The 27,184-nt window shown below is 41.6% G+C and overlaps 1 protein-coding gene across 22 annotated transcripts in view; it reads right to left on the bottom strand.

Moving 5' to 3' along the window:
- MPDZ (multiple PDZ domain crumbs cell polarity complex component) overlaps positions 1-27,184 on the bottom strand; it is a 101,961-nt gene that overhangs the window by 5,784 nt on the left and 68,993 nt on the right. For 10 of the 22 annotated variants that reach the window (XM_048292782.1, XM_048292781.1, XM_048292791.1 and 7 more), the window contains 16 exons: positions 27,066-27,137; positions 24,136-24,298; positions 23,340-23,536; positions 18,233-18,324; positions 17,881-17,971; positions 17,473-17,553; positions 16,844-16,936; positions 16,679-16,753; positions 15,145-15,322; positions 14,228-14,373; positions 13,825-13,908; positions 13,525-13,718; positions 13,122-13,269; positions 9,776-9,862; positions 1,399-1,495; positions 709-752 (listed from right to left, as the gene is read on the bottom strand). In XM_048292782.1, coding sequence (XP_048148739.1) covers positions 709-752; positions 1,399-1,495; positions 9,776-9,862; positions 13,122-13,269; positions 13,525-13,718; positions 13,825-13,908; positions 14,228-14,373; positions 15,145-15,322; positions 16,679-16,753; positions 16,844-16,936; positions 17,473-17,553; positions 17,881-17,971; positions 18,233-18,324; positions 23,340-23,536; positions 24,136-24,298; positions 27,066-27,137 — 1,842 coding nt within the window. Of the gene's footprint in view, positions 1-708; positions 753-1,398; positions 1,496-9,775; positions 9,863-13,099; positions 13,270-13,524; positions 13,719-13,824; positions 13,909-14,227; positions 14,374-15,144; positions 15,323-16,678; positions 16,754-16,843; positions 16,937-17,472; positions 17,554-17,880; positions 17,972-18,232; positions 18,325-23,339; positions 23,537-24,135; positions 24,299-27,065; positions 27,138-27,184 lie in introns of those variants that run through there. The other 12 variants (XM_048292789.1, XM_048292793.1, XM_048292795.1 and 9 more) reach the window with 3 other exon arrangements.

Here is a 27,184-nt window from a genome sequence, read left to right as displayed (position 1 = left end):
TCTATATGAATATCCTATCATTGAATCTTCTGAAGACTAGAATTAATCTTTATGCTCCCCCTAGTGCCCAAATGTTGAAGAGCAAAACCAGCTGTTTACCACTGCACCACACCCAAATACCTCACTGTAAAAACTGCTATTGAAAACTAGTATTTGCAGATTCTACTGTAAAAAGAGAATGGCTGAATACAATCCATATAATCAAGTGCACTAGATGCCAACCAAGGACAAATAAATATAAATATTTTGGAAAATAAGCAGTCTGTGACTAAGCTCACACGCATAATGAAGGTGACTGAATTTCACACTTGAAAACCTGGCAGCTGTCATGCAAGAACCTACTCATTAAAAATATGTGTGAAGAAAGATATCAAATACCAAAAAACAGCCTTCCAACTTTGGTACAATTCCCCTGACTTTACCAAAACAGAGTCTGCATTTAACTCAATCTGGTAATGATAAAATTAGGTCCCAGTATCTCTTCCTTCTTTTGCTTTCAACACAGCTCACAAAACATGATAGCATAAGTCCCACTATTTTACATAAAAATATAGGCAGTGGAAATAGTGCAGTCCTGAACTGAAAAGACAGACAAATTAATTTCCAAAAACAATTAGTAGGCCTAGACTTCTTCCATTCCGTAAAGAACCTATTGACAACATCTACAAAACCTATTCCTGATATATGCCACTGCATGCTACAACTTACCTTTTTTATTTCAACTGTTCTTAGTCCCTGTATTTCAGAAGCTGCTGTCAAAGGAATTAAAATAAATTTAAAAAAAAAGTTAAACTAGCATTCCTAAAAAACTTTTCCAATAAAGTTATCCAAATCACTATGATGATTCTAACTTTCTGCTTGTTTGTTACACATATTTTAATCTGATTTTGATAGTGGCTGTCATTACATTAATTGGATTGAAATACTTCTAGAATAGATGAAAGAAGCAACAGTTCTCTCTATTTAAATAGCTTTTGGAATAAGACTCCTAAGCATGCTCAAATAGAATAGAAAAAACATTATTATTTTCCAGAAATACTTTTATCAGAAGTAACTTTGTTCTAAATTTAAGCATGAGACAGCTATTCCACATGTATCTAGATTTCTGTGAATGAGACAGTGTATCATACAATGTATTTAGATTAAATATAAAATTATGGCTCAACTTAGATTGTCAGTATCTAAACCGCTGACATAAGAAGTTGCTAGCTCCTTCTATAAAGAGCTGCTACAAAATATGTATGATGTACCGAGCAGTAACCACTTCTGCAGCGTTTTACTGACTAACGAATCACTTTGAGGCCTGCATCATGTAGTTATAACATTTTAACAGAAAGATTTCAGCTACCAGTTCACATGTATAAAACACTGAACGCACTTAAAAACTCTCCAACTTACTGGTATTCTTCTTTAGGCCACTTTCAAAGACCTCAGGTGCACTGGGCCCAGAAACTGGGAAACTGAACGATGAGAGACTGCCACTTCCTTCACTGACCTACACACAGTGTTAAAGTGGGATTAGAGAGGAGCTTCACTGACCCAGCTACTAAAAGTAAAACTGTAACTTGTAAAATACACTTCAGTGTCTTTTCTGCAGCATTTTATTTTTTCTGTGCCCAGTTAAAACTGAGTCAGAGAACTCCACATACTTTTTGGTCACACTAGACAGCTCCTTTTTGAAACATCATTAGACCAATGGAAACTGTATGTCTACAACCCCATGCAAAGCTTTGAAGTGCTTCTTCTGACGGCCCAACAAGGCCCTGGTATTTGCACCTTCTATCACCTTACAGAGAACTTCTAATGCAAGTTAGCCACAAGTACCACAGTAAGGACAGAATACAAAAGACAGATCTCAGTACATCCTCATGTGGGCTCTCAAATGTTCACCTACTGCATCAGCTACAACTAAGATGAGGCTCTCCACTCAGCCTCACCTGCACAATTTCCAGAAAGACTTTCACTATATGTTCTGGGGTGATGTTATGAAGCCGCTTTATTCCTTAACTGTCTGCTCAATGCCCAAGGATGCTGTGCCTTTAAGATGGACCCGGGGGCGGGGCTGGAGCCACGGGGCCCAGGGGGCGGTGGAACGGTTCAGCCCAAGGGCTCGGGGGGCTCGGTGCGGCTTGGGAGGGAGTACGCCAGGAGCGCTGTGCTGCTTTTTGGTTTCCTTTGTGTTCCAAATAGCTGGGAAAAGGTTCTGTTGGGTTTTTCTTGTTCTTTTTTCCCTTTCCTTCCCCTTGCCTGACTGCCTCCCTTCCCTCCTTTCTGGTCTGGGGAGCCTGTGGGGGTGGCCCCGCAGGGTGGCCTCAGCTGGTCCGAGCCCACGTGTCTGCTCCCTCTCCAGGAATTTGTTGTATTTTGAGGGGTTTTTTTATCCTGTTCTACCATTTTGTTTGTGTGTTAATAAACAGTTTGGTTTCTTTTTCCCACTTTCACTCCTTATGACCCACTTGTCTTACTGGTGGAGGAAAAGGGGAGGCCCTTTCCTCCTGAACTTTTGTCTCAAAAACCAAGACATAAATTTGGCGCCCAACTTAAGGGGCACGTGAAAGTGGAAAAAAACCCAAACAAACAAACAACCCACCAACATTTTGCTTTGAATCACTTTGTATTGAACTATAGCAGTAAGACCATGCAGTTTGATTTAATAATTTTTCTGTGGAACTTAACCATAAGTACGTGTCCACAGCTATGGACAGGCAGCTCCCTGGCTTACACCTTTTATAAGTCAGGAATAAGAAGCAGGACTGCCATTTTAATATGCCTGGTGCTAGTGATTTCTTGAAGTTTGATGGAAGTAATGGAAACCATCAAGAATGTGTATGTCATGTTGTTTTTCCATTCTGGCCTTGGTAGTTTCTTTTTGGAATGTATTAGCAATTACACTCAGTTTGTTAGGGGAAAAGCAGAGGATGATAATTCCCAGCCCTTCATCTCCTTCTTCCCTTTCATATCTGGCACGTCACCTTTTGAAAGTATCCAGTTTCCCCTGGATGTTAAAGATACCACTTTCTTATGTTATCTAGCAGGGTTCCTCTATGTAGTCTCCAGCTTAAAATAAGTAAAATATGTAGTCTAAAATAAGGGTGGAGATTTCCAGAGGGGTTGCCCAGACACCTGCCCCAGTTGTAGAAAATCCTAAGTGTTGTGGGGTATGGGAGGACATAGGCCAGACCCTGAAGCAGTTTTCTGACCCAATAGCCTAGAACTTCCCCCCTCAATGAATTCAGAATCCAGCTGAGGTGGGGAAGTATCTGAAGGAAAGCTGCAATACCAACGCTGATGAAAAGGAAAAGCTCATTGCCATGTGCTGGGTCCTGGCTAACGCTTACCGCACGCTGTTAGATACTGTAGGGCAGAAGATACAGCCAGAGGGGCAGGAGAATAAGCCAGCATACACCCCAATCACTCCAGGTGCAGCTAAAGCAGATGGGGAGCCTAAACCAGTAACAGTTACCCCTGTCCAGAGAAAGAAACACAAAGCCAAATCCGTTTGCCCAGTGGATGATGATGAGCAGTCAGGACCTTCACAGCCAGCAGAGGAATTGGAACCTGAGATCATTACTGAGTCCCTGTCCATAGAGAGCCTTCCTACCCTGAGGAAGGATTACACCTGCTGGCCTGATAAAACTGTATTAAGTTGGATGGTCTGAATCTGGGATGCTGCAGGCGATGGTACAGTTCTGGATGGCACTGAAGCGAGGCATTTGGGGTCCCTGTCATGTGATTTAAGTATTGACCAAGGGATGACAAGTGACCCTGAAGCTCTCAGTCTCTGGACACGGCTCTTAAGAAGTGTGAAGGAAAGATACCTGTGCCGGGAAGATCTCCAGCTGCAGCAAAACCCCTGGAAGGCCATGGAACAAGGGATTCAATGCCTGAGAGAACTGGCGGTGATAGAGATCATATTCTCAGATGACCAAGCAATTAGGAGCCCTGATATGGTAAAATGCACACCAGTGATGTGGCTGAAACTTGCACAACACGCGCCACCAGAATATGTCCCTGCTTTGGCAATGATGACATGGAATGATGGGGATGAGACAGTGAGTCCTATGGTGAGGAGGCTCCGGGCGTATGCAGACACTGTGCATGGCCCAGCACAAGCAAGAATTGCAGCTGTGGAAAAGAGTATGTCAGAGACCAGAAACTCAGGAAGGAGCTGAAAGAGGACCTTCTCCAAATTGCATCAGTACAGACCAGAGGCCCTGTTACCAGAAGCAGATGTCTCACAGCTAGGGAGAGAGGGTGCACCTCAAGAGTTGAACTGTGGTTCTTCCTGTGTGACAGTGGGGAAGACATGAGGAGGTGGGATGGAAAATCAACTTTGGTCCTGGCAGCACAGGTGATGAATTGAAGGATGGTAATGCTGAGAGAAGGAGTCCCACCAGAAGGGAAGTAGCTCAAGTTTCGAATGATAACCAGGACTAGAGGGGCCCTACCTCTAACCAGGGAGAGGCCAGGGAAAATTGCATCTTTTGGACAGTATGGGTCCGATGGCCTGGCACATCAGAACAACAGAAATATGAAGCCTTGGTTGACACAGGCAGGCAGTGCACCTTGATTCCATCGAGACACGTGGGGGCAGAACTGGTTTCTATTTCTGGAGTGACAGGGGGACCGCAGCAGTTTGCACTTCCTGAAGCCGACATGAGCCTAATTGGAAAGCAGTGGAAGAAACATCCTATTGTGACTGGCCCATGGGCCCCGTGTATTCTGGGCATAGATTTTCCCCGGAGTGGGTATTTCAAAGACCCGAAGGGACTCAGGTGGGCCTTTGGAATAGCTGCTGTCCTGGGTTGCAGTGTATTCTATTACCATCCTCATGAGCTGTTGAAATCAGGTGGGGCAGTGTTTCCTTGCCTCCTCCCCCCAGACTATCTTTCTATTAATGGCCCATCATTGTCCTGCCGCCTGACTCAGAGATAACTCCCTCTGAACCATCTTCTGTTAATGAGCCTAATCAACACTTGGTCTCATGACTCATCATCCCATTGTGAGATGCTCCACCCAGAGGGAGGAACCAAGCATTCCATCTTGGATATATTCTGAGATTCTGAACACCAGAGACAACCTTTCCGCTGGATTTCCAGAGGACAGGAGCTACACAGCCACCACTGGACCTTCTGAGGAAGAGCAGACCCTTTTCTAGAGGATCACCGCTTCAGAGGACTGCAGCCACCATTCTACCAGACTGCTACCACCGCCCTGACTAATAGGATGTCAGGTTTTATCTTGACTCTGTCAGTTTGAACCAATGTTTTCTTTTAGTTTTTTTTCCTTTTCTTTAATTTCCCCATTAAATTGTTATTCTGACTTTGTGCCTCCCACTGGTTTGTTTTCAAACTAGTACACTGCTGTGGAGGCAGAGGGCATTAGGCAATTGAACACCTTGCCTGGGCTGACCGAGAATCCTTCTGCAGTTGGGCTTCTGAAGGGAGAAGAGCAGCGAGTGCCAATTGCCACCTTGACAGTGCACTGCCGGCAGTATTGGACAAATCGAGATGCTGTGATCCCCATCCACAAGATGATCCGCGAGCTGGAGAGTCAAGGGGTGGTCAGCAAGACCCACTCACCCTTCAACAGCCCCATCTGGCCTGTGCGCAAGTCTGACGGGGAATGGAGATTGACTGTGGACTATCGTGCCCTGAATGAAGTGACTCCACCGCTGAGCGCTGCTGTGCCGGACATGCTGGAGCTCCAGTATGAGCTGGAGTCCAAAGCAGCGAAGTGGTATGCCACTATTGACATTGCCAATGCATTTTTCTCCATTCCTCTGGCAGCAGAGTGCAGGCCTCAGTTTGCCTTCACCTGGAGGGGTGTGCAGTACACCTGGAACCGACTGTCCCAGGGGTGGAAGCACAGAAGCACAGTCCCACCATCTGCCATGGACTGATCCAGACAGCACTAGAAAAGGGTGAGGCTCCAGAACATCTGCAGTACATTGATGACATCATTGTGTGGGGGAACACCACAGCAGAAGTGTTTGAGAAAGGCAAGAAAATCATCCAGATTCTCCTGGAAGCCAGTTTTGCCATCAAGAAGAGCAAAGTCAAGGGACCTGCTACAGAGATCCAGTTCCTGGGAGTAAAGTGGCAAGATGGACAGCATCAGATTCCCACTGAGGTCATCAATAAGATCACTGCGATGTCTCCACCGACCAACAAAAAGGAAACAGAAGCTTTCCTAGGTGCCATAGGTTTTTGGAGGATGCATATTCCTGAGTACAGCCAGACTGTGAGCCCTCTCTATCTGGTTACCCGCAAAAAGAACAATTTCCACTGGGGCCCCGAACAGCAACAAGCCTTTGCCCACATCAAGCAGGAGATCGCCCATGCGGTAGCCCTTGGCCCAGTCAGGACAGGACCAGAGGTGAAGAACGTGCTCTACTCTGCAGCCGGGAGCCATGGTCTGTCCTGGAGCCTCTGGCAGAAGGTGCCTGGTGAGACTCGGGGCCGACCACTGGGATTCTGGAGCCGAAGCTACAGAGGGTCCAAAGCCAACTACACCCCAACAGAGAAGTAAATCTTGGCAGCCTATGAAGGAATCCAAGCTGCCTCAGAGGTAATCTGCACTGAAGGACAACTCCTCCTGGCACCCCGACTACCGGTGCTGGGGTGGATGTCTAAAGGAAAGGTTCCCTCTACCCACCATGGCACCGATGCCACATGGAGCAAGTGGATTGCCCTCGTAACACAACGTCTCTGTATTGGAAACCCAAATTGCCCTGGGATCTTAGAAATAATCACAAATTGGCCTGAAGGTGAAAGCTTTGGTCTCACTGATGAAGAGGAACCAGAGGAAGTGACGCATACTGAAGAAGCTCCACCATACAACCAACTGCCATCAGAAGACACACGCTATGCTCTTTTCACTGATGGTTCTTGTCGCATCATAGGGATGAAACAGAAGTGGAAAGTTGCTCTATGGAGTCCCACATGACAGGCTGCAGAAGCCACTGAGGGAGAAGGTGGATCGAGCCAACTTGCTGAACTCAAAGGTATCCAGTTGGCTCTAGACATTGCCGAGGAGAGAAGTGGCCAAAGCTCTACCTTTACACTGATTTGTGGATGGTAGCCAATGCTCTGTGGGTGTGGCTGGAAACATGGAAAAAGGCCAACTGGCAGCGTAGAGGAAAACCAATCTGGGCTGCTGAGGAGTGGAAAGACATTGCCACTCGGGTAGAGAAGCTACCCATGAGAGTCCATCATGTAGATGCTCATGTCCCCAGGAGCTGGGCTGATGAGGAACACCGAAACAACAAACAGGTAGATCAGGCTGTGAAGATGGAGGTGTCAAAAATAGACTTGGATTGGCAGCACAAGGGAGAGTTTTTCCTAGCTCGATGGGCCCATGATATCTCAGGCCATCAAGGCAGAGATGCCACCTATAGGTGGGCACGAGACCGAGGGGTGGATCTAACCATGGACAGTATCTCCCAGGTGATCCATGACTGTGAGACATGCGCTGTGATCAAGCAGGCCAAGCGGGTGAAGCCCCTGTGGTTTGGTGGGCGATGGTCCAAATACAAGTATGGGGAGGCCTGGCAGATTGATTACATCACACTGCCTCAAACCCGCCAAGGCAAGCGCTATGTGCTCACAATGGTAGAAGCCACCACTGGGTGGCTGGAGACCTACCCTGTGCCTCATGTTACAGCCCATAAAACCATCTTGGGCCTTGAAAAGCAGATCTTCTGGAGGCATGGTACCCCTGAGAGAATTGAATCTGACAATGGGACTCATTTCAAGAATGGCCTTATAAACACCTGAGCTAGGGAACATGGCATTGAGTGGGTGTACCACATCCCTTACCATGCACCAGTAGCAGGCAAAGTGGAACAGTGCAATGGCCTGCTCAAAACCACTGAAGGCACTGGGTGGGGGAACTTTTAAAAACTGGGAGATGCATTTAGCTAAGGCCACATGGTTGGTGAACACCCAAGGCTCCACCAACTGAGCAGGGCCTGCCCAATCTGAACTCCTGCATACAGCAGATGGAGACAAAGTCCCAGCAGTGCATGTCAGGGGACTCCTGGGAAAATTTGTTTGGATTACTCCGTAAAGACAAACACATCCATGGGGCTGTCTTTGCTCAGGGGCCAGGTTGCACATGGTGCATAATGCAGAAGGATGGAGAAACACGTTGTGTACCGCAGGGAGATTTGATGTTGGACGAGAACTGCTTGTAATGTTTGAATGTCTATGTATGTTTGTCGAAGGCTGCTGCCACTGTTTGTATATAGTTATGTATATATGTATAAACGTGTATGTTTAAAGTTGAAATGTATTAATTTGGGCATTGAGCAGACGGTATGGAATAAGGGGTGGAATGTCCTGGGGTGATGTTATGAAGCCGCTTTATTCCTTAACTGTCTGCTCAATGCCCAAGGATGCTGTGCCTTTAAGATGGACCCAGGGGGCGGGGCTGGAGCCACGGGGCCCAGGGGGCGGTGGAACGGTTCAGCCCAAGGGCTCGGGGGGCTCGGTGCGGCTTGGGAGGGAGTACGCCAGGAGCGCTGTGCTGCTTTTTGGTTTCCTTTGTGTTCCAGCTAGCTGGGGAAAGGTTCTGTTGGGTTTTTCTTGTTCTTTTTTCCCTTTCCTTCCCCTTGCCTGACTGCCTCCCTTCCCTCCTCACTGGTCTGGGGAGCCTGTGGGGGCAACCCTGGCTGATCCGAGCCCACATGTCTGTTCCCTCTGCGGGAATTTGTTGTATTTTGAAGTTTTTTTAATCCTGTTCTACCCTGTTTTGTTTGTGTGTTAATAAACAGTTTGGGGTTTTTTTCCCACTTCCACTTCTTGTGAACCACTTGTCTTATTGGTGGAGGAAAAGGGGAGGCCCTTTCCTCCTGAAGTTTTGTCTCCAAAACTGAGACACTGTACTTGCAGGGCAAGTAAAGGAACAACATGGTTCCCAGTGAGACTAGTTCACTGACTCTGACACTCTTCAAAACATTCAACATTTTGAGCTTCACCTTAGAATAAGGCCAACCAGAGTCTGCATGTTTCCATGTTGTTTAGCAATACTAATTTTGAAGAAAGCCTAACATTTTAGTCTTATCTAGTCTTAACCTGCTCACTGGAAACTGTTTAATTGTGTCTCAAACTATTTATATTTAATACTTGATAATTTTCATCCCCAGTTCACAACCAGACAAAGTTCTTACGGTAATTTGTGAGTTCTAAGAACTGCAGCTCCTACTGGAAACAATCACAGTGTGAGCTGCTATGCCATGGAAGGTGCTTTCAAATGCAGAAACTGTGCAGTACTTTCAAATGTAGAAACTGATGGGAGGTTGTAACAATCCACCATCAAACCAACAATAAAATAAATAAGAGAAGTGTGATGGAAAGGGCACAGGTTTCCTGCTTCTGGCGGCCAAGATTACAGTAAGAACATGCAAGGAATGGAGAAATTCCCTAAGCTTACTGAAGCAGTACTCCACTGCATGCCAACTACTCTGAAAGTAACTAAAGGTTTAAAGTTGACTTTAACTTCTTCTGGTATTGGTGAGAATTGGAGTTCTTTGTGCTTCCGGGCTGGAGCCTGCAGCAAAGTCATTTCTGGATTACAGTTTTGGCTGGATCCTGTCTATAACAGATACAATATGCTAAGCTGAACATATAAACTGGCTACTGAAAAGCTGCAAAATTTCTCAATCTTGGATCAGGTATGTGAAAAATAATTGTAATCATAAAACCTATCTTTCTATTTGCTTTCATTATTTAACATTATTTCTCCTAAACTAACCAGTTTTATAGTTACATACCTGGCTGCCCTGGGATGTTCTCCTCTCAGAGTGAAATGGCCCAGCTTTTATTCTTCCAACCTCTAGTCTTACTGTACCTAAGGAACACTAAACAAACAGTCACTTGTAACACTTCTCTTCTGTCTACAAGACTTAAACCTACAATATTTAAGTGACTTTCTAGAAAGTGGAAGAAGAAAAAAAAAAATGGACAGAGAGAAGAATTATGGACTAGCAACCCTGCAATGAGCACTTTGCTGACAGAGTCCATGGCAGGATCAGAGACACACAAAGTACACCATGATACTGAATACTGAACAGGATACATTTTTTATACTGTATCAATTAGTATTATAATGCAGATATGAAAATCACACAAGAATACTAATTCTATTCCACTGCACTTAATAAGGAGTAGCTTCTGAATTACAATGTCAACATACAATTTTCACAATAAAAACTAAAAACAGCATAACACCTCGAAGTCTTAATCATTAGTTCTCTTGATATGACTGAGAACATGGTAATTGAACTGGAAGTTACTCATCTCTCTCAAACTTTTGAAATTATCTGTTACTCTGCATAGACACCAACATAACTAAAGAAATTTTGGGCAGAAAATTTCCTAAACAGCTATAGTTTAAGTGAAGTTTCTGCATTTGACTCCCAGCAATAAGCTGGGTGATGTGGACTGATTTCACATGGGAAAGTTCTTTCACTACCCTTTAAGATTTTAACTATGCTATTGAGTCTACATAAAATGCATGTCTCAGGAGGACATTCACCCTGCAATTAAATATTTAAAAATCAAGACATTATTTTGAAAAAACAGAGATGTTATTATCACAAAAAAGACTAAGAAAATTCGACTTTCAACGTAATACAAGTAGTGTCAAAAGAAAACATCAATCTGCAATGTATTAATACAGAAATATCAGTTTTGTTGCTATTTTGGTTTTTTTTCCTTTTACTGGGAATTTGTCAGTGTAAACTTCTGCATTCAAAGAACTTACTAATACATGAGGTTGCCTTTATTTATCGTGTTTTAACTTTATTATCTTAAGAGAGATTCATGCATTTGTCAGAAAAATTCACAGTAACAGGCGAATATATCAAAACCAACCAGACATATCCATTCAAACAAGGTTTCAATGCCTCATATTCTGTTGCTATTCTCTGAGGAGTGACACTAAAAAAGATTTATTGCTTCATCGCTTTTTATTTCATAAGTAATGTTGACTTCTCTAAGTCCTGGAAAAGACTTGATCAAAGCTCAGGCAAAACCATTCTTTGCTTGCATGAATTTAGTTGTATTAAACCATATGGACAACTCTTATTCCAAATGGAATATTGAGGAAATATGTATCTAAAATTACCACATCCTCACAAATATGCAAACCCACAAATGAGATTTTAAAACTATAATGTGTGAAAGTAGGAGGTAATACTTTCCAACAGAACTTGTGAATAAAATCAATTCCCATTTAGTTTTATTACACCTTTCTCTCTCCCTAAATGCTTCCATTTGAAAGGTCCATTAAGTCTAGTGAGGGGAAAAGCTAATAATCTTGTCACATACTTTAAGGGATACTTCAAAAGAAACCCTGCAAGAACAGGCGAAATGCTCAGACCGATGCCACATTCTATTTGTCTCATTTTACTTAAAATACACTGGAATTTTCCAAAGATTATAGAATTATTTTCTAGCAAATTACATTTTAGGCAGTCCAAGACAATTTACTCCTAGATCCTACTCTCATGAATGAGAACTGAATGGATACCTGAACGGGAAGTGGTGACTGCCTACATGTGAGTGACCATGCTTTATTCCACTTATACTATGTAAACAAAATAATTATTAACAATAATCTAAGGTATTTTAAAAGCCCAGTTCTCAAGGCTATGAAAATTAATTACAAGTACTACTGAGCAATGATTAAGTACTTAAAACTTTAATACAAGAATGGTAAATGGGAACTAAGCATCTTCAGTAAGATACTCCAAAATGCTTCTCAAAATGAAAGGAACTTTCCACATGAAACGGCATTTTTATTCAGAGGAGACATAAAGGTACAGCATATGAAGAAGAAATGCTGTGTTCTTAAATAAAACTAAAAAACTGTTATGTAAGAATGGAAAAGTATTATAACCAAAGAAGAGTATACTAACAAGTTCATTGTCACAACACAGATCCTGTTCTGGCATTCTCATTACTGGGCACATGCTGAATACAGAAGTCCTCCTATCTCCAGCTTTCTGACCACTGCTCTCCCCCAGGACTCCTCCTACCCAATAAATCCAAAAGATCTGGAAAAATATACCTTTGAATGTGAGTGTTAAGGAGCATAACCATGTGCCTATGTATCCAAGAGACAGCTATAATTAGCATCTGATAATTTTTTTTCCAGTGAAACAGTTCTCCATTTAAAATGCTGACTCAGTGGAATCCTTATCATGCAGCATGTCTCAAAACTCTGGACTGAAAAACAGACAAGCTGGCTGACCAGCTGAACTTCCTGCCAGACTACAGGAAATATTGTATATCTGACTTCATTCTGATTTGGAAATAAGGGAAAGACATCAGAAACAAAAAATTTATCAAGAATAGATTGGCTCCAAGAGCTGCAGGTAGTTACTTCAGTAAATTCTGAGAAAGCAGTTTCTTATACCAAATGCTTGGTCCCTGAAAAATGCATTGTAATATTTAATGGATATAAGGTGGCACACAACATATATAATAAAACAAAAATTAACCTCTCCTAGTAGACCAGGTTACTCAGAGCCCCATCCAACCCGGCCTTGAACAGTTCCAGGGATGGGGCATCCACACCTTTTCTGGGCAACCTATTCCAGTGCCTCACCATTCTCACACTAAAGAATTTGTGCCTAACAACTGATCTAAACTTACTCTTTTAGTTTAAATCATTCCCTCTTGTCCTATCACTACAGGCCCTTGTAAACAAACTATGAAAGTAGTCACTTTTGGCACAACTACTCTGCTGAATTCTCCATCATTTAAAGTCAGTTCTGCATAACTTTCTGAAAATGTGAAACAGTTAACCAGTTATCAGTTTGCTCGACAAAATACAGTGTTAAGTTTTTGGTAGTTTTAGGTAATGGTACTCTGTAAAGGTCTTCTATAAACCCTGTAAATGTATGGCTTTCTGCACCATCATTACTCCTAGTTTTATCAGGTAAAGTATCAAAATATGAATGCTCTAGATTTCAGGAAGCTTAGATTTGGATCCACAACTCATCTCACTGACATCCCATTAACAGTCTGATCTCAGTCTGAATAAAGTTAAAAACTTGCAAAAAATCTGCATCTCAATCTTTCACTCTTACCCATCTTCTCTTTTCCCAATACCTTTAGCAAAGCTGCAACTGCCTCCTGGTTAGCATTTCGGACATCTTCTCCATTCACTGTCAATATCTGGTCTCCTTGCATCAATCTCCCATCTGTATCTGCTATTCCTCCTTTGACGATGTCTGACACAAACACACCTGTGTCATTTCTGCAAATACACACATGAATTTTATATTACAGTATTGTTTGACAGTTGTATTATTGGTTTCCTATTGGGAACACAATAAACATTGTCTCATTTTTCTGTTAAGTAACACTGACTTAGTTCCTCTAGGAAAGGCTGGTTAGCTTAGGCACAAAAATAAGATGTATGGCCTTCAAGTCCACAGGATCTGAGCACGAGACCACAAAAGAAACATGATAAGGAAGTTCCAGACACTGAATCTCCATGTACATTACATACCTTTTCCCAACAATACTCAGCCCAAGGCCTTTACCAGGCTTCTTCTGGAGCTCTATACTCAGCACATCATACATGTCTTCCTCCTTGTACTGAGCTTCATCCCTGTACACAGTCAGACGAACTTTTTGGGGAGTCTGTCGGAGGACATTAATGGCTTCATCATGTGTGGCATTCCTGAGGTCAATTCCATTCACCTGCAATGAAAGCGTACAATGGTAAATTCTGCAGCACCTTACAGCAGACAAATACAACAGGCCTAACCAGCAATGAAAACAAAAGCAACCAAAGAAATCACCATACCTCTAGTATCTGATCGCCAGCCCACAGTCTTCCATCTTTAGATGCTGCTCCTTCTTCATATACTTCATGGATAATGATCGCTCCCTGTCAACAACAAAAACAACAAAATTGCACGTTGAAAGAACAGGTGCCATTTTGAACCAAAAGTAACTGAAAATTGCTACTATAATCCATAAATGACAAGTCAGGTGGAAAGAAAGTCAGATGCATGCAGAACAAAATAACAAAATATTTAAGAAGCTCATTTTTACTTTTAATTTTAGAAAGGGCTTTTTTCTTGTTTTTTTTCTTTTGCATCTTTCAATAAATGCTATAGAAACAAATGACAAAAAATCTCTTCTATCAGACTTTAATTTCATTACTGTTATTTCACTTGAGTGACACACATATTTTTCCAACCAACCAGCAAAGTGTCTGCTCCTCCAACAATGCTCAGACCAAGACCAGTCCGCCCCTTGGAGATATCAATGGTTGTTTCACATCCAGGAATGATGGGACAAGTAGCTGGGTCGGAGGTTAACATGGCTGGAGTTGAAGACCTGCTTGTGTCTAAAACAACAATGAAACATCCTGGTTACAGTAACAGGGTTTGGTATTAGAAAAGTAACTTTAAAACAACATTTTTCAGAGTTCACTGACAGCTGTACAGCAATAGCTGAACAGCTGATCCACAGAGAACGATGCTGCCAATTCTCCCTCCTCCTCAGACAAGTACTATCCTGTAGTTTTATTTGCAGGTGTCCTGTTTTTATACCATCAAGCACCTGGATTATAGTCTGGACAGCCAAAGAAGATGTTGTACATAACATATTCTATTTAGGATAGAATTTAATTTAAATATCTATACGATGTGTGCATTACTTGAGTTATTATTAACTTAGAAGCGTGTTGCTTAACCAATGGGCATCATCCATCAGAAACATCGTAACTCTCCACTCTGAAGGAGAAGAGTCAAATGTGGCTGCTCATAAATGGCAAGACAGTCTCAACCATCTCCTTTTTCTACAAAAAATGACATTACTTTTCTCCCTCATTTAAAGGAATGCCTTTCACTTAGTTCTAGACAACCATGACAAAGGCACCTGCTGCATGTTTGAGATGGAGGAGAAAATCCTTTCATCCTCCTGCCTCTACAACATCAGGGCAAGAGGTAGGTCTTTAGTATGGTGGAACGATGCTTTATCTATATGAATATGTAATCTGGAATATTAGAAAGTGCAGAAGACAGTGGAGCACATGCAGAAAGGGAAAACTTACAAGCTGGGTCTCTGTTTTTATGTTACAACCCCAGTGAAGACAGACACACAAGAAAAACATTACTTTTGACTGCTTCTGGTTCTGGTGAGCTGGAAGGAGGAACAGCTGCTGGTTGTTGTATATTCCTCTTCTCTGCTGGGACAGTGCTGGAAGGGGCTGGTGCTGTAGTCAGGTTATCTGTCTCTGCTGGGCTGATTGTAAGCCTCACCACAGATTTGGATGTCTTCAGGAGACTAATAAACTGAATGATAAAGATAAAAGCCTATGAAAAGCGTAACTGGATTGTTCAGTTGCAAACCAAAAATAAGCAGAGTAACAGTTCCACAAACTGGAGCTACTAGTCACAGTCCTGCAGGTTTTCTCGTAAGGAACAGAGAAAAATACTGATTTTTTCTAAGCAACATTTTTCCATGAAACTTTGCCAAACTATACCAGGTGAGAATGCTGCAGTCTTTCAGTGGCTTCTCCAGACAAAATACTATATTTATAGCAATTATTAGGGAAAAAAAAAAGTGTTGCCTTTTAATGCTGGGTGGAGCCAAATTCTGATCTCACAGAAGTCAATGCCAAAATATCTACTGAACTAAAGAAATGTGCAACTGTCATTCTGGAAGAAAAACCTGAAAATATTACCTGAATTATGGAAGGGAGAGAAAGACACTAGGGTACAACGCAAAATCTAGTTCAAAGAGATACTGAAAACCCTTCAAAATCAATTGCCATCTTGCAGAAAAGACACCAAATCCTCTTGACACTTCACATTTAGGTAGTGCTATTTTCAGAAATTACTACTCAATCTTTGTTCTTACAAAGCTTACCTACCCCTACCTCCTTACAGGCAACTTCACTATCTCTTACTTATTTACTGCCTCAGAGATAGCAGTACATCAGAGAGTAAGATTGATGCTCTCCTAATTGCCCTTTAACATACAGAAAGTAATCTACTCATGCCTAAAGAATCACTTTTCTTAGTAGCAAGGCAGGTGCTAGAAAAAAGGCCTCCTTGATTTACTACAGAACCCAAATTGAGTTTGCAGAGCTGGAAGCTAGAAATAAATCTTGTTATTTAGGAATGGAGACATTTTTCTCCAAAGGGTTGAAATACTATGCTTGGAATATAATGAGGCTGTTGCTACAGACAGTTCCCATGGATAAGCACAGTTTATGACTTGATTTACCACGGATACAACTCACTCATGTAAATTTACACATATTAGTTTTACTGGTTCTAATACTTTTAAAGTGGACTAGCTATGCAGAGTCATTATAAAGCAATAGTTCATGGCTTTTTATCGCACTAAGTGTCTCGCAGGCATTAGGTCTGAACTACAGGGAAAATAAAACCACATTCAAAGCAGAGATAGGAGGATTCATGTACTGCATTAATATAAAATAATAGTTGAGCTGTAAATTTAGGATTTCGCTTATTTTTCAGTAGTTTCCTTATCCAGACAGTGCCTGCAGATCTTTGGTTTTTTAGCCAGCTTTGAAAAATGAAGTAAGAGTATAGCCATGAGAACCTCACTAGTTTAAGACACAATCACCTCCTATATTAAGCAGTGTGCTTTCTGCAACATTCCTGACACTTCAGAAGCACCTTTTCTACAGGATATCCCACAACAATTTCATCATCCACTGCCAGAATCACATCTCCGACTTTGATACGTCCATCCTGGAAAAACATAAAAAAAAAATATGAACTACGGATGCTACTCCAAAAAACATTCTTCATTCCCTAATCAGATTTTAAACATTCTCACACCTTCGCAGCCGCACCATGATCTGTTAAGCTTTTAATAACTACTCCATTAGTTGTGTCTTCTTCACTAATGGCAATTCCAAAGCCTCCTTGATCCTGGCGCAAACAGAAAAACGCAAATGGTTAAGTACTGTGATATCAAAACGTTAGAATACATTCACTAAAGCCTAGTGAAGCCTGCTGACTTATCAAGTTTGGGGTTTCACAATGCACCAATATTTTTGTTTTAAATGACTTCTGGAATAGATTCTGCCAACCTATAAACAGTATACTGACTACCAAGATAAATCTGAAACACTTCTAAATTCAAACCCACCCCTTTGAAACTTACAAGGTAAATTGTGATTCAGTTGTTACTTAAAACAATTAGGGCATTGATTTTACCTGAGGAACCATCAGTAAATGGTTATCAAAAGTTCTGCAAATAGAACAAGAGAATACTTCTTCCAGAGACACAAAGCAATTGGCAAATCAAAAACAGTCCTGTCCATTCCCAAACAGGAACAGAAGATCTCTAGAAATCTCTTCACTCACTTCTTGTAACTAAGAGACTGTTTGCCATAAGAGGGACTGCATTACAAAATTGAATGGCTATTGAATAAAAATGTGACTGTTATAGATTCAGTACATACCTTAGGAAGTTCCACATACTGAATGTTTTTACATGAACTCAAGTCAGAAAATGCACTTGGGTTTGCAACACTGAAATCAATCTAAGAGAAAAAGAAAAAGCGACTATATAAAACATTTTGCATCAAAACAAAGTAGTGCAAAAACATTTAAAGTCAATCTGCTCATTTCCTAGTTTCACTTAAACTTCTAAAACCCTATTGATGGGAATGTTAGGCTTACTTCATAGTATAGAAGAATATAAAACGAAACAGAATCAATCACAGCTGTACTAAATTTAGCAACGTTACTAAAATCTCACTTGTTTTTCTATTGGGTTTCTTTCTCTTTTACTGTATTTCCAAAGCAGATAGGGTCCTCCTCTATCCAGAACAATGTATTTTGGTCAAGTAAGAAAAACAAATATTTACCTCTTGGTGTTGAAGTGTGCCTGAAGTACACTGTGAAGCCTCTACTGACTTTGCAGGGCAAACAGCCATCTGATTTACTGCATCTTTGTTTCTGCAATACAGTCAGTTAAAGAATGTAGTAATAAGGTAATAGTACCACCCCATATTTCTTAAGACAAGTTTAAATCTGGTTCTTAGTTTATGGCACTCACAAAACAAATATCAAAACAAAACTCCAAGATGTATTTAACAATTAGTAAGATTGTATCAAAAGCACATCTATGTTACCAAAATTAAAAATAACAAACACTGTGTGAAACTTGAGCACATTAAAAACTAAACCTTTTCAGCCAAACCTTTAACCAGAACTTACCTGATAAAGATTACTTTTACTTTAGATGGTGCGCATTTGATTATTGAGGAAGCATTCTGATGAGTCCTTCCATAAAGGACTTGGCCATTTATCTAGATAAGGAAAGGTAGCAATTATTTACCAAAATATTTTAATTCCTTATACTTAAACTAATTTTTAAGCCTAAAAAGTCCATATCACTGGCTAAACAGCAACTGTATAAGAGAGTTATGTTACGTCCTGCTTTCACTCCCTTCTTCCAGTAAAAGTATTCACTATAGTTTGACTTCAGACTAACACTGTCACAGGGCTAAAAATGTCATTCTCTGAGTTATATTGAGTTAACTTGGCACATCACCTATTTTCAGTTGCCATTGATCACTTCATGACTGATGAGGTGATTAAGCAGGGCCATGGGAAATTCTAACCATAACAAATAAATGAATTGCTTATATCCTGCAATGAGATTGCTATTATTTATTGAATCTCAGGCACTTTGCACCCCTGAGCCAGGCACTTTGTACACAGAAGTCTGAACACTAGCACATTTAGCAGAGTTTTAAACTATATTTTATGAGAAAGAGGGAAGGGGATGTATTTCTGTGTGTCAGAGAGGAACAAGGAAACACCAAGCAGCAGAGAAACAACTCTAAATTGTCCCAAATGAACTAAGGAGGGTTCTTCTCAAAAGGTGAAGAGGTTGATAACCCAGCTTAAGTGCCTCTACACTAATATGGGCAGCATGGGTAACAAGCAAGAGAAACTGGAAATCAGTTGGTGGGATGAATCACACCACTGGGACACTTCAATCAAGGGCTACAACCTTCTCAGAAAAGAAAGGCTGAGAAGGAGGGGCAGACATGTGCTGTGTGTGATAGATTGTGAAGAGCTGCCTCAGAAACGGCCAAGAAAATAGCTCAAGAGCCTGTGTGTAAAAATGAAGGACAGCAAGAGCAAGAGACACCTTGTGGCTAGGGTCTGCCACATCTACCTGATCACAGCGAGCCTGCTGATTTCTTGCTTCAGATACAGAACTCATCGCGCCCACAAGCTCTCATCCTGATGGGGGATTTCAACCATCTTCATGTCTGCTGGGAAAGTGGTACAGCTGACTGCAAGCAATCCAGGAGACTCCTAAAGTGCATGAGGATAACTTCCTGGTCCAGGTATTGGACAAACGAAACAGAGAAGCAGAGTTACTGGACCTGATGCTCACCAGTGCGGATGAGCTCATTAGAGAGATTAAGACGGGAGTCAGCCTTGGCTGTAGAGACCACGCCCTGGTTAAATAACTGATCTCAAGGAACACGGACTTGAAAAAGAGCGTAGCTGGAACTGACCCTGATCTTTAGAATAATGAACCTCCAGACATTTAAAGAATTAGTGGATGAGATTCCCTCAGAAACTGTCCTTAGGGACAGAGGACCTCACCAGAGCTGGCAGCTTTTTGAGGATACTCAATCTCCACGTGTAAGAAATCAAGCAAGGCAAGCTGGAAACCAGCATGGCTAAACAAGGATCTGCTCCTCAAACTGAGGAGTAAGAAAGAAATGCACAGCTAGTGGAACTAGGGACAGATGATCCGGGAAGAGTACAGGGATATGATTGGGATGTGTGTAGAGCTGGGTTTAGGAAAGCTAAGGCACAGATGCAACGGGCTTTGGCAAGGGATGCAAAGAGTTATCAGAAGGGATTCTATAAGGGGTCAGAAAAGAAAGGCCAAGGAGAGTGTACCACCCTGACAAACAAGAAGGGCCAGCTGGTGGCAATGGACATGAAGAAGGGTGTGGAACTCAAAAGTTCTTCACTTCAGTCTTCAATTACAGTCTGGCTTCCCACAACTCTCAAGCTACTGAACCTCTAGGTGGGGGTTGGGGGAAGCAAATTCTCTCCCACTGTAAACAAAAAGTAAGTTTGGGACCACTTGATGAAACTGAATAGGCACAAGTCAATGGGGCTTGATGATCTGGAATCCAGGTTCCAGAAGGAACTGGCTGATGTAGTTGCCAAGGCACTCTCCATCCTACTTAAGAAGTCATGGAAGTCAGGTAAGGTCCCCAGTGAGTAGAAAACATAAAACATCACTCTCGTTTCTTAAAAGTGTAGAAAGGAAGATCTAGGCAACCACAGACCAATGAGCCCCTTCTCTGTGCCTGGGAACACCATGGAGCAGATCCTCATGGAAGCAATGTTAAGGCACATAAAAGACAAGGAGGTCATCTGAGACGGCCAGCACAGCTTCACAAAGGATAAAACATGCCTGCCCAATCTGGCATCCTTCTTTGACAGAGCAACTGCAATGGCTGGCAAGGGAAGACCAACCAATGACATCAACCTAAGCCTCTGTAAGACCTTTGACAAAGTTCCACACCATATCCTTACCTTCAAATTAGAGATAGACAGATTTGAAGGGTGAACTATTGGGTGGATAAGGAACTGGCCGGATGGAGGCAGGCATAGTGTTGTGGTCAATGGCTCTGTGTCCAGATAGAGGCTGGTGACAAGTCTGTCCTGGGACCAGGGCTCTTTAATATCTTTATCAATGAAACAGATGAAGGGATCAAGTGCACCCTCAGCAGATTTGCAGATGACACGAAGATGACTGGTGTAGTTGACACAACATAAGGATGGGATGCTATCTGGAGGGACCCGGACACACTTGTCAAGTGGGTCTGTGGGAATCTCATGAGATGCAACAAGTCCAATTACAAGGTCCTGCACCTGGGTTGGGGCAATCCAAGACAAGAGTACAGACTGGGAATAGAAGTCATTGAGAGCAGCCCTGCAGAGAAGGACTTTGGGATTCTTCTGAAGGAAAATCTGGACATGAGCCAACACTGTAGGCTTACAGCCCAGAAGGTGAATGACATCTTGGGCTGCATCCAAAGAGGTGTGACCAGAAGATCAAGGGAGGGGATTCTCCCCATCTACTCTAACCACATGAGACTCTACCTCTAGTCATGGAGTTCTCAGCACAAGAAAGATGTGGATCTGTCAGAGCAGCTCTACAGGAGGGCCATGAATATGACCAAAGAGCTAGAGCACCTCTCCTGAGAAGACAGGCTGAGAGAGTTGTGGCTTTTTAGCCTGGAGAAGAGAAAGCTCTGGGGAGACATCATTTCAGCCTTCCAGAACCTAAATGGGGCTTAGAAAAAAAGAGGAAGAGTAACTTTTTACGTGGGCAATAGGGATATGACAAGAGGCAATGGTTTTAAATGGAAAGTTTTAGATTAGACGTCAGGAAAAAACTCTTTATCCAGAGGATAGTGAGGCACTGGAACAGGTTGCCCAGAAAAGCTGTGAATGCTCCCTCTGGAAGTGTTCAAGGTCAGATTGAATGGGACCTGAGCAACTTGATCTAGTGGTTGGCAACTCAGGCCATTGAGGGAGACTTGGAAGTAGATGATCCTTAAGGTCCCTTCCAACCCAAGCTATTCTACGGTTCCACACTTACTATCTGAAGACGTGACCTGGCAATCTTTTTTCCATTTGGCAGAGCAGACTCACTACAACACCCTGAAGCACCTATGATTCAGATAGGAGAGGAGCTATCAGTGTGAATTTACAGACTAAGGCCATTACTTGCTTGCATTTTATTAGTTGCATTTTTTCTCGAAAATGGAAAACCACAGTGCTGAAGTTCTGTGGGGAAAGTAATACAATGCACACAGGTAGCACTAATAGAAGCACAGACACAGCAGTGAGCAACAGATGCAAGACACTGTACAGAGGGCTGAGCGTAACAGCAACCATCTCCTATGCAGGGTGTGCCCACCAGGCATGTCACAGGGGTCTTGAGCCCTGTCATTTACACTGGAGTCAACAATCCAAATGCAGCACTCCCTGCAGTGTTGGCCACAGGCTTGTGAAAAATACATGGTCAGGCTGCCAAGTGGGGTGATGGGACATGGCCCCCAACAGCTGCTGGACAGCTGCTTGGGAATATAGGGAGCAAGCTCAGATGTCTCCTCTCAGAAGAGGTTGAGGCAATTTCTTAGCATTAGTCTGCAAGTTTACAGTGTGGACAGTAAACAAGAAATCACAGGATGTCAGATTCAGACAGATGCGTTTCAATGTGTTCTCAGAATATTCTAGCTCTTCAACATCAGGATTTTAAAAACAGATGTTTCAAGAGAACTGTCTCACAACACTGGAGTCTGCAACAAAGTTCTCTCCTTGAGGCTTGGTCCACAGTGTCACAAATCCCTTAATTTCTTTCCTACTCTGCAACTTCCACCCTATATAATTTACTTTCTCAATGTCTCCCTCAAGCTTTGTTCAGATTCACCATTCCCTCTCTGAACCGTTTCCCCAGTACATCCTCAAACACCTCCACACATAGCTTTGAAGTTACACAAAGCATTTCTGTGAGGGTCATGTTACCTACTGCTACCAGAAAGAATGGGAAAAGTTGTAGTAGGGTATACATCTGCAAGTATCATCAACTGGGCTGTGGGAATATAGAAATAGTTTTCGCTCACATATGTACTGGAAACGTTAGTTGCATATTTAGTGGTTCGGTCACTCCACTAGAAAATAGCACCCAAACACGTCATGAGTTAGAAGTCCATAATAAAAATAGGTATGTTCCTGTTTCCCCCATTTAATTTCCACACTCTGTGTTGCACAATAGAAAAATATTCTGCTATTATTCCACTTCTAGTAAACAGAGAACTAATTAGAAAGTCTGGAGTACTCCACAGATAGATGGACTGGAGGACTTCAATATTTTTAATGATCTGCAATTCACTGCCATTCCAAACATCCCCATAACTCAGAAACTGCTGTTGTCCCACATTTTTATTCAACACACCTTCATTCAGAATCGCTGAATCTTCTGAGTTAGAAGGGACCCACAAGGATCATTGAGTCCAACTCTTAAATGAATGGTGCATACAGGGCTCTAACCCAAAACTTAGTGTTATTAGCACCAAACTCTACTATAACCAGGAAAAAAAACTGCTACAACTATTTGGCATACATCAGAAGGAAAATTTGATAGCATAGAGATATGAACTTGGATAAATTTGGGATTTCAAAATCCACCGAAAAACATATATATTTCAGCAAGAAATATGGTCTTTGAAATCAGTACATTTGGGTTTCAGTATAAATTGCAAAAACTCACCTCTAGCAGCTCATCTGCAATCTGTAACCTGCCATCTTTTCCAGCTGCTCCATTTGGATCAATTCCCACTATAAAGACACTCATCCTGGATCGGTCTTTGTTACCAGCAAGACTAAGTCCCAGACCTGTCTTTCCTTTTTCCAGCTCAATCATGTATAACTCTCCTGGTAGATTTCCATAGCGCTGCATGATCTTTTCTAAATGTAAAAGTGTGGGTAGCAGAGGTTGGATTTACATTAGAAAGTTTCACAAGTCACCTAGAGAGTCAAGATCAGTGCTCAGTGGGCAGTCTCTGACAGAAGAAGCCCACAATGGATGTTGAAATTTTCAGCGTAAACCACACCTTCTTTTAAGCTAAGCCTTAGGTGATTTATAATAATATTTCTAGCTTTTTGTTTTCCTTATAATTGCAGAAAATATTATAAATTTTCTTAAAAATTAAATTTCATACACACAATAAGTAATCTTCTCTCCAGTAACACCTTCAGGTAACAGAAACTATAACACTGATCACTGCCATCAGTTACCTGGAGTACAATGAAATTCTTCAAGTATGCCTACATTGAATTTGGACCATGGAGGAAAAACAAGACTGCAGTGCAATGAAGAAAAAGAAGTGAGTTTTGTATTTTTTCATGTGCATCTGACCAAACACAACTAAAACAGCAACCCTGAACACCCAAACCACAATGCACATGAGAAAGAAGCAGTTCAAACTGGATGTCCCCACATCTGTATCTTATACAGCGCAATTTTAATACTGAGTATTTAAAATATTATCACAGAAAAAACTTACTCCAGCTGTAACCAAACTCATCCTCCTTCTCCACATCTTCTGGGACTCTGATAGAAGATGACTGTGCAACATCACAGCTCATTCCTGAAAATGCTGAAGGAGGGGGCAGAGGCAAGTTACAAAGCGAAGTCTTTTCTGGTTCTACATCTGACTGACCAAATGCCTGTGGAGGACAAGAAAAAAGCAATGGCTAAGAAGATGCAAACTCTATGTAGGGAAAACTAGTATACAAAAATGTCAAAATGGCAATGACTACAGCTTCAAAGTTTCAATACCAAGCAGCTCAAACTCTAAATTAATAACACACAGAAAGGCGGAAAGAGATCAAAGACAGAAACAAACACCAGGCAAGGTAAGAGAGAACATCACACCAAAATGTATCTGGAAGCAAACAACTCACAGTAAAGGCCCAATTCAGTAAAGTTTTATGTGCCACTTTTTGTTTCAGAAAAAGCCTCTTATGAAGACTCAAGTGCTTTTGTTTTAATGCCAGATTTGTAAAAGACTTACAACCAATTTTATTTTTAAAAGTCATCACATATAATTTCCTCCCATCATATGCTTTGCAAGCCAAATACAAGGAAAGAGAAAGGAAACAAAAAACCAGGTACTTTCAAAAATACCTACAGGAAAAAGAAATAACTGGCATATGAACTGATAGAACAGTTAAAAACCAAAATTAAACAGATGATAACTGAAGAAATCCATAGTGACTGGACCTTTTCAGTCTCATTTACTAGCTTCCTATAAGCTGCACAGAGGAGATCAAACAAAGGAGGATAAAGATTAAATCACAAGAGACAAATACTTTTGGTCTTGATGTGCTCTAACCATATTCACAAAAAGTTAAGAGGTATAAACACATGACTACTGCAATATAATGGTTAAATGCTCAAATCCACAGTCTTGCAAGCTTCCATACAAGACAGTTTCCTTGAGGAATATGGACTCTGATCAGGGATTTCACTATGTGAAATTTGTATAATTCTGCGTTGTTTAGGGTAAACATGTAAGCAAGAAACTTCTGTCTGAATGCCATCACTCCAAAGCTTATGCATGCTCAAGAGACCTGGATACTTGGCAGATCAGCTACTGAAGTAAACAACAAGAATTTCAAATGAAAAACAAGTCTTTTTCCAACACTGAAATTTTCAGGTGTGCTGCCCTAGATTCATAACCCTGTTCTCATCCTTTCAGTTCTCACTACCTCCATCAGCAAATTTGAACACAGTATCTCAGGTGGTGTCTTTAGGTGCAAAAACCCCTCAGGTAATCTCTCCATCAGAGCAACAGTGAAATGAATAACAACATACACCTTGGAAGACTTTATCGGCTTTAAAACTGAAGGTGTTGAAAAACCTAGAAAGCTACTAATTTAGTAATTTCAAAATTTAAGAAAGGTCCCATGTCTAAACAAAAATGACATATCTTCACTCTATAACTCCAAAGATAGAAAGAAATTGCAAATGCCCTATTTCAGTTCTCTCATTCTGCTTCTGCTTGAAAAAGATTTTCCTTTCATTTAGGAACTTGTTCTAGGAACTTAACTAAGAAGTCACTAAGTGTTAAAAGTGTGGGAAGTTTTAATGTGACACCCAAGCCAATGATTTTTATAAAGAACGCATATAAGTGTTATATGACTTTTTGTATCATTAGTCATATTGCACCATGCTTCAAATCTAAGACAATGTCATCTCCTAAGATGATACCAAACATCCCTAAACTGAAGCAACAAAATTCTAGGAAAGACATTGTCACCTACCAGAATCAGAGAAGAGTAGAAACACTACCTAGTAACATTAAAAGTTATTTTTCATAATCAAAAATTCCTGTGTCCACCAAGAAGAAAGCTGGTGATAGACCTCCACATCAAGGACGGGCAAAAGAGAGAGTACTTTTAGAAATACTCTTTTTTCAGAGTTCTTCTGAGAGTTTTACTAAAGCTAAATAATATCCTGAAGAAATTAGGAAGTACAGTGTTTTGGTGGGCTGACCCTGGCTGGAGGCCAGGTGCCCACCAAAGCTACTCTATCACTCCCTTCTTTAGCTGGACAGGGGAGAAAAAATATGACAAAAGTCACCTCCTAGCCTCCCCAACTACCATAATCTTGCAAGACAAATCCAATACAAGTGTGAGATTAAACCAGATCAGCAAAACTTAGTCTCTATGTTTTAAAACCAAAATTAGCATATTACTTTAGAGGTACTCTTTGTAAGTGACAGTGTCCAAGAACAGCAAAATTAAAGAAAACATGACTAAAATAAAGGAACTAAATATTGGTGTCAAGGATCTCTGGGAGATCTGTAAGGTGTGGATGTAGGGCTATATCCTGTCAGATTAGCACTTATTAACTGCAGCCAACATAATATGACTGACAAAAAAATGCATCTTTCTTGTACCACTGTACACGCAGAACAACGTAACATAACCTAAACTTTTCTGATGTTTAAGGAAATGCTGAAATCAAAGTGGAAGCAAGGTGCCCTTGTAGGTGGGTAAAAACTGTGCTACAATGCCATTTGGGTGGAGGGGAACATGTCCTGCTTCCAGAACTCAGGCTGACACATCACATTTCAACAGCCAGAAGAAGAAGCCGGTCCCCACAGTTTACACACACATAAGACTTTTGCTCCCTGAATCGGGCAATGCACAAAAATCCTACAAGGCTTTAACTCATGAAATACTTTCAGTGTGTCACACCGCAGTATTTCATTTAAAATGCAAAGCATCCAACAGTTGCTGAACCCATTCAACTATGAGGGTCACTCTGATCACAGCCAAGCAAGTACTGAAAATGACAGCAAGTCTGGAGCTTGAAAAAATGAAGGCACAGGTGGAGGAAGAAGCAGTACTCCAGAAGGTATCACAGGCCATGTACAAATGTACAGCACACATACAGTAGGACCAACTGATGGGAATTAAGACAAACCTTGAATGGTGTGGGAGCAAAAGGGTTAGTTGGGGAACAACGGAAGGTAACCCTAACTGGATTCGATACCTCCTACAGTAACAGAAAACAGCAATCCACATGTTACAGCACCTTTGGCA

This window comes from Corvus hawaiiensis, chromosome Z (genome assembly GCF_020740725.1).
Source record: "Corvus hawaiiensis isolate bCorHaw1 chromosome Z, bCorHaw1.pri.cur, whole genome shotgun sequence".
Taxonomy (NCBI): domain Eukaryota; kingdom Metazoa; phylum Chordata; class Aves; order Passeriformes; family Corvidae; genus Corvus; species Corvus hawaiiensis.
The sequence above is the reverse complement of the archived record's forward strand: the minus strand, read 5'-3'. Positions and strand labels throughout refer to the sequence as shown.